Source organism: Copadichromis virginalis, linkage group LG23 (genome assembly GCF_057382275.1).
Source record: "Copadichromis virginalis isolate Kocher_CV1m ecotype Utaka linkage group LG23, C_Virginalis_male_GT1.1, whole genome shotgun sequence".
Lineage (NCBI taxonomy): Eukaryota > Metazoa > Chordata > Actinopteri > Cichliformes > Cichlidae > Copadichromis > Copadichromis virginalis.
Window position 1 is genome coordinate 33,057,131 of NC_140639.1, and position 7,692 is coordinate 33,064,822.

Below are 7,692 nucleotides of genomic sequence, written 5' to 3' on the forward strand. Positions count from 1 at the left end.
TTTCGCTGATTTTTTTATTGCACAGTACAGCATTGCATTCTGCAGCCTGATTGACAAATCTGCTCCGTGCCGTGTCTCCTGCGCTTGCCAAATTTATCACGTTTGGTTTTGATAACCATCACGTCCAATAGAAAAAACAGCACAAAAACACCCATAACTACGACCCTCATTCGGAAATACACACCTGCACCGCGAGGGAAAAAGGCGCACGAAAGTGGCGGGCAGATGAAGACAAACCGCGGCATAATAATACTTTTACGTTTTGCAATCTACAAAGGTTTGCACTTTGAGAATCAATTGTGAGAACTGTGACCAATGTTCATGTGTGTGGGGCAAAAAGTGTATAAAGTGTGTGGCGAGGGGCTAGTTATTCTGAGAACCCCTGCTGCAATAAATGAGGGACCACTGTCTACTCTACGATTATTATATTCAACCTGTTAACATTTACAGTTTTTCTCGATTGCTTAAACACTATAACCAGGCCTCTAAACTAAAATTTCAAAACCGTAACGCTATTGTTCAAAAAGCTCACCCATTTCCCTGAACTATAAACACTATTCCCTGCTTTGACACATGACTCAAATTTGGTGAACTGTTACTGCAAAACTCTACACACAAATCCCTACATTTTACAGTGCTTACACCATGTAGTCATTTAGAAAGCACTAGCATGCAATAATGTTAACTTAAGTCAGCATAGCTTGAGCTCAATTAGCACACAATTAACCAGGTGGAAACACTAGGAGTCAAAATTTAGCACACACCAATCAGAACCTGCGATGGATAGATAAAAGGGCCAAAGTCAGCTCATTCAGGTTTGAAACAATGGATCCAAAGAGATGCAAAGGAAGAGGACGTGGTGGAGAAAGAGGACATGGTGAAAGAGGAGGACGTGGTGGAAGAGGAGGAGGAGGTGGTGAAGGAGGAGGACGTGGTGGAGGAAGAGGACATGGTGAAAGAGGAGGACGTGGTGAAAGAGGAGGAGGAGGTGGTCTAGGACAACAGGGAGGAGGGAGAGGTGGAGGAGGACGTGGTGAAGGAGGTGGAGAACGACGGCGACAAGGAAGGGGAAGAGCAAGGGCAACAAGACAGTCAGTCTCGGATGAAATTCGAGCCACTTTAGTTGACCATGTCCTTGTCCATGGGATGACTATGAGGGAGGCTGGGCAACGAGTACAACCAAATTTGAGTCGCTTCACTGTTGCCTCCATCATCAGAACCTTCAGGGAGGAAAACAGGTAGGTGTACTTGCAGTAAGACTGCTTTGTACAGTAACGTTTAAGTTACTGAACTTATGTGTCTTGAGTTTCAGTATGTTTCCATTATTTGCCTGTAAAATGAATGTGTGACAGTTACAGTAATGAGTGCTTCTATTTTTGTAGGACACAGAGACGACCACCTGGTGGAGGCAGGTTAAGGCTTTTGTCGGAGGAGCAAGAGAGGGAACTTGTAAACATGGTAATTGCAAATAATGTAATCCGCCTGCAAGAGATTCAAAGGAGAGTGATTGAGGATGATCATCTTTTTCGAGGCATACATGCCATCAGCCTCTCCACAATTGACCGCATCCTCCGAAAGAATCAATTCCGGATGAAACAGGCATACCGAGTCCCTTTCGAACGAAACTCTGACAGAGTGAAAAACCAACGTGTGGAATATGTTCAGGTATGAGTTTTGATACTGTATAAAGTATTGTGTACCATCACAGCATGGCAGTTTATGCTGCCATTTCAGCACTCTTGAACTGTGGTTCAGGGTACCGATTGACTCTACTGTGTTATGTGTTTTGCAGAGAATCTTTGAGATTGAAGGACGGCCTGTTCCCCATGAAATAATCTTTGTGGATGAGGCAGGTTTTAACCTGACCAAAAGAAGGAAAAGGGGGAGGAACATAATTGGCCATCGGGCTATTGTAAATGTCCCTGATCAGCGTGGGGGGAATGTCACTATGTGCGCAGCCATCAGCCAACGAGGGGTACTCCACCGCCATGCCGTACTAGGACCCTATAACACTATGCTTCTCCTTGCTTTTCTTGATGGTTTAAGACAACATATGTTCCAGCTGGACTACAGGGAACCAGCACAGCCAGAGCAGCCTCACTACGTTGTTGTGTGGGATAACGTCAGCTTCCATCGCGCTGCTCTGGTTCGTGACTGGTTTACCAATAACCCAAGGTTTTCTAATATCTTTCTGCCTGCATACTCTCCCTTTCTAAACTCGATAGAGGAGTTATTTTCGGCATGGCGGTGGAAAGTGACCGAGAACCTTATGTCCATGTTCACCTCCTTCAGGCCATGGAAGAGGCCTGCCTAGACATATCAAGTTTTTCCTTATGCTACCTTAATTCTTGCATGCCAGGGGTGGATCAGGCATGCAAGAGGATTTTACCCCCGCTGCCTGGCTGGGGCCAATATAGCCTGTGATGTGGATGAGATTCTCTGGCCTGACCCAGACCAAAGACAAGATGCTGAGGTGGGATAATGTTTCTGGTGTGTGTTGTACTGTATAGTACATGAATGACAATGTGCCACTGTACATACATTGGTTGCGTCTTTTGTGTTTATCATGTGACAAGGGTTTTGAAGGGGAGAACCATAAGCAACCTATTTGTTTTGGAACTATTGTTTTGAATTAATTGTACCAGTGTGCAAAACTCTGTTGTAGTGTGTGTGTTTTTGAGGGCTTGTGTTTGATGTCTGTGGGCAAAGTTTGGTTTTTCAGCAGGAGTGAATAGTTTTGGGTGTAGAGCTTCATTTTGACCTGGAAATAGGATGTTTGGGAAATTGAGTGAGATGTTATGGATTTGTGTTTACTGTTGTGAGGATATGAGGCGTAGTTTCAGGAAATGTGTTTTAGCAATCGAGAAAAACTGTAATACTGTATTGATAGAACCAACTGATTCTGCAGCAGAGCATCCCCAGTCCCTGAGCTCCTGCTGCTGCACCCACAGTTATGTACAGCAAGCACTGATACCTTTTTAGTCGGTGGGATTGCCTTGTGATCACCTTTACTAAATATCTACAACCAATCTGATTATATCCTGTTATTGTTTTTTTTTGTTTTTTTTTCAATGTTGAAATTAAAATCTAGTAGCAATCTTCTCATTTCTTTGTGTTTTGTGCTGTTTTACAGGCCCACAGGGGAGGACGGCTCCGAGGCAGATGAGGGACAGGTCCCAGGACGGTCCATCGGCGGTGGAGCTGGCCATCCTGGTGTCCCTGAAGAGGCCACACCAGTCTCCAATGGAGCATTTCCTCCTCAGCCATGTTCCTGCTCTGGAGAGCAGCTGGTCCTTTTTATTCCTGTCTCTCTGTAAATTCTTATATTTTATATATTTATGTTTAATGTTTTTCTGTTTGAGACTTTTAATATTATTTCAAATAAATTTTTATAATGACAAATGTCTCAGTTCTACTACACAGCAAATGTTGGCACACGACTTGACACATGTAGAATTTATTTCATATTATACTAATGACAAAATATACTAATACAGTGGGATGCAAAAGTTTGGGCAACCTTGTTAATAGACATTATTTTCCTATATAAATCCTTGGTTGTTACAATAAAAAATGTCAGTTAAATATCATACAGGACAGACACACAGTGATATTTGAGAAGTGAAAAGAAGTTTACTGGATTTACAGAAAGTGTGCAATAATTGTTTAAACAAAATCAAGCAGGTGCATCAATTTGGGCACCACATAAAAGAAATGAAATAAATATTTAGTGTATATCAATGTGTGTGTCTCCTATATGATATATGGGGTGCCTTTGTCTGGACGTGCTTCCCATCCAGCTGCACAGCACAGAGGAAAGTTCCAGCGCTCCTGGAATCCCTCTGTGATGGACCGCCAGTCTCCAGGTTAAGGCACAGCCATGAAGTCGTCCACTAGACAGTCCCAGATGGCCGTCGCTGCCTGGGGGGTGATCTGGCTCACCGTGGACACACCGACTCCGTAACTGAATGCTTGGTCGTGAAGGAGTCCCCGGTGACAAGGAACCTGGACAAAATTGTTCAAAATCAGTATTATGTGTACTGCAGTTACAAAATACATTAGTCAAATTCCAAAATACTTTTGTGATGTCAGATTTAAATTACAAAACATGAATCTTACATAGAACATTTTGTAATTATAAGGGTAATTACAAAATGTATATTAGATCATATCTAAAACAGTTGTGTTTTGTTTTAACTTTAACATATCATAATTTGATTGGTAGCAACTTTCACAACTTGAGTGTGCCAATCACTCATAATTCCTAAACATGTCAATCAGGTAGGAATGAAGTAAGACATTAATAGAAATAAAGAGTTGTATGTTGACATGTAGCCCTTTCCTTGCTTAAATCATTAATATTTTTGAAAAATTAATCTGTGGTAAGACATAGCTTATCAAGATAGAACCATGTAGCTAAAGATGAACCAAACTGTTCACAGTTTTATCTAACTCTGTTTTAATAAAGGCTGGTGACCCCTGCTATAGAGTCTGACAGCTGCAGGGATTATATACAAATATTCAACTATCCCAGAATTAAACCAGTTCTAAATAAAAAGGAGTGAGTATTACTACAAAGGTTAACTCAGTGGTCCTAATGCTACAGTTTGATATCAGCAAACACCGAGCGCATACATTGATAGGACACCACAGCCATGCTGTCATTCAAACACTGATAACAGCATAAATCGAATTAAATCGGGACTTGATGAGAGCTTCTGAGTATCACTAGAAATATTATAAAGAGTCGTCTCTGTACCACAGTTTGCTATCAGTAAACACCGACAGCATTCACTGTTAGCATAGCACATCCATGTTAGCAGTGTATAAATGGATGGTTTAGCATATTAGCACAGGTATCAATAAAGGACTACCGTATTAAATAGTTGTACTAACCTCAGGCAGACGGACAGGCGCTCTGCAGGTGGGATTGAGCGTCTGTAGTTGGTGTCTAGGCGGGCGATGCTGGGACCGACGAGGGGAAGCAGGTCCTCAAACTGGCTGACGGTGATAGCGCTGGAATCGGCCGTCATCCAGGCGCAGCTCCTGGAGCAAATGGTGAAACTCACCAAACTGCTCACACCTCTGGAGGACCTGATGGACCCAGGTACGGCGAGGACGTCTTTTACTCCGCTGCTCTGCTCTCCACAGTACATAGAGAAGGGTGACTCTCTCTTCAAGCGCTAGCTCGACAGCTGCCATCTTGCAAAGATACCGGTCTGGCACAACTCCCTCCCACATTCCTCCCACATTTCCGGTTCACGCGCGATAGATTTTTCTTGAGACGTTGAGACGCGAATGTGCATGCGTCAAATTAGGGGCGTTTGGGGCGTTTTGCTCGCGTCCATCGCGTTCGGTATGAACACACCGTAAAACATCCTCTGGGGAATTTCTACTCAGTGGGGGAGGTCTCCTACAATCTACTCCTAATTTCACGACACAGTGAGGCCTTTATTACTTTAAGGGCAGTATCAATGTCTCTACAGTAGTTCTACATTCTATGATAACACATTTCTAAACTCTAAAATAAGCTAAACATTCTACAGGAGCCACAGCCCCGTCCTCCTGGGCATGAAGCAGGTATGGAGGAAATCAAAACTCCAGACATCCAGAGGCCCTCAGAACACAAGAGACCAAGGAAGACAGAGGGGCAGCCGCGCCACTATCCCAGAAAGAGCTGAGGAGAGCCCCAGATGAGGGGTTACTCAGCAGCCGCAGAGCAGAAGCCAGGGGGGGTTGCAGTGACGTGCCCGTGAGCTCCGCCGGCAGCCAGCTGTGCCAGAGTGACTGAGCCCCAGGCCGAGAGGCCGGGGGCACCCCACCCACAAAGTGGCCCGAGCGAGCCCCAGGCTCCAGGCCCCGACAAGCAGCCACCAAGGAGTGAGCCGGTGTGTACCTGGACGCCCATCCCTGGACACAAAGAACCACCAACGCACCGATGTCTGAGGGCATCTGCCACTGGCAGGGGGAGTGGTGGGGCGAGATAGGCCTCCATACCTTGGAGGGCCTAAGATGTCCCTAGAGCGGTGGCGTCTGATACCCAACCTGACATATAGACACTGACATACAGGCACACACAGATACAGACATCCATTCCCACCCTCATGCTCTCATATGCAATTACTCAACACTCACCCAACGTGGAGACAGACATAAAGAGACACTGTACAATACACAATCACACCCCCCAAGCGTACTCTATACCCCAGGTCTAGGTACCCTTGCCCCTGGAGGGGGAAACTGCACCCAGACCCCCCCGCTCCAACAGGCTGCAGAGAACAGGGGTGTGTGAAGGTGAACTGAATTTTAACAACACTCAACGCTCATCCATACTCATCCAGTACAGTCACACTCTACAACACACCAGCTCAACATCGCACCTTCAACATTGAGGGGCATCTTCCTATACTCCTGTTTCACACACCCTGCCTGGGACCCAGGTCTATAGGCAGTTTGTGGCGTGCTTTGGCTTTGTCCAGATTTGCTACAGGGCGGCATCTGCTCACCGACGCCACAGGAGAGAGGTTATCAATGTGTCCACATGTGTCCTTGTCCTTCTGTTTGGCACCAGTGGGTGGGTGAGAATGGTGTGTGTGTGTATGTCTGTTACGTTCCCCTGGGGGGTCTAGGCGTGGAGGAGGAAGTAACAAAAGTGACCGGGTCAGAAAACGGAGTCAAGGAGGCGAAACAGTTAAATAAAACAGTTTTATTGAAGTAATTCAACTAAAAGAGCAACCCGTTCTCACTCCCAAAGCGTAACATTTTACGCTAGGTGACAAATCGTCACCATATTACGTTTTCGGCTACCCACCACATTCCTAAATGACGACCTCGGAAAAAAGAGGAAATATGAGAACCGTCTGGACTGAATCTACACATGTTTGCTCTTTTTCTTCAAATCGCCTAGAACCACGCTATTTAACATCATTATAGTCCTGGTTAAGGTCAGGAATAAGGTTATGGTCAGGGCTAGGGATAAGGTTAGGTTTAGGGCTGGAATACAGGGCTGGAACGTCTATTACCGCGGGAGTGTCATTGCACTGGATTCCAGCCATAACCCGCCGCGTACCATAAGAACGCCGAAGGTCTCCTTTCGCGTTCCTCAGGAACGCCGCGGGACGTGACAAAACGTCGACATGTTACGCCTCGGGAGTGAGAACGCTCTGAAAAGAGACGGACAAGCCGCTATCACCATAAAAGTAACACAAACAAAACTCAGGCGTTGGTCAGTAATGCAAAATGTCAAAAGGAAAACGCAGCTCACTAGCTGACAACCACAAAACACAGCTCACCAGCTGGAAACACCGCAAAAACACTCAGCTCACTAGCTGTACCCACACAAATGGCACTCTGGCCCAGAGCTCACCCTGCTCTGGGCTTAAATACCCTTAATTGCTGATGGGAGTCAGCTGCGCCGGAGGGAAAGGTGGCATCTCAGGTAGGAGGTAGTGGGACACGCCCACACAGGCACCCTCAGGAGAGAGAGGCCCTGCTATGGCCGTAACAATGTCTGTGTGTGTGTATGGCGGGCCTGGGGCTTGCTGGGCCTTGGCCCCAGGACACATGGTCACTGGATGCTTCTGCCCCTCCCGTGGATGCTTGTTGGTCCTGGTCTGCGTGTCTGGATGTTCTAGTGTGGTCGTTATCTCATTTCCTTGGTGGCTCGGGTTGTTGTGTTGTCCTGGACCTCCC

The 7,692-nt window shown here is 46.0% G+C and overlaps 1 protein-coding gene across 1 annotated transcript; it reads left to right on the forward strand.

Annotated features, from left to right (window-relative positions):
- Positions 1-919: 919 nt before the first annotated feature.
- Positions 920-2,870, forward strand: LOC146681414 (uncharacterized). Its single transcript, XM_085449328.1, has 3 exons — positions 920-1,238; positions 1,383-1,665; positions 1,793-2,870. Exons 1-3 carry the CDS (start codon positions 1,147-1,149, stop codon positions 2,312-2,314), a joined length of 897 nt encoding a protein of 298 aa, XP_085305454.1. The 5' UTR covers positions 920-1,146; the 3' UTR covers positions 2,315-2,870.
- The last annotated feature ends 4,822 nt before the right edge of the window (positions 2,871-7,692 follow it).

Coding starts and splice junctions, on each gene's coding strand:
- LOC146681414 (XM_085449328.1), top strand. CDS start 1,147: ATGACTATGAGGGAGGCTGGGCAACGAGTACAACCAAATTTGAGTCGC. Junction 1,239..1,382: donor ACCTTCAGGGAGGAAAACAG/GTAGGTGTACTT, acceptor CTATTTTTGTAG/GACACAGAGACGACCACCTG. Junction 1,666..1,792: donor AACGTGTGGAATATGTTCAG/GTATGAGTTTTG, acceptor TGTGTTTTGCAG/AGAATCTTTGAGATTGAAGG.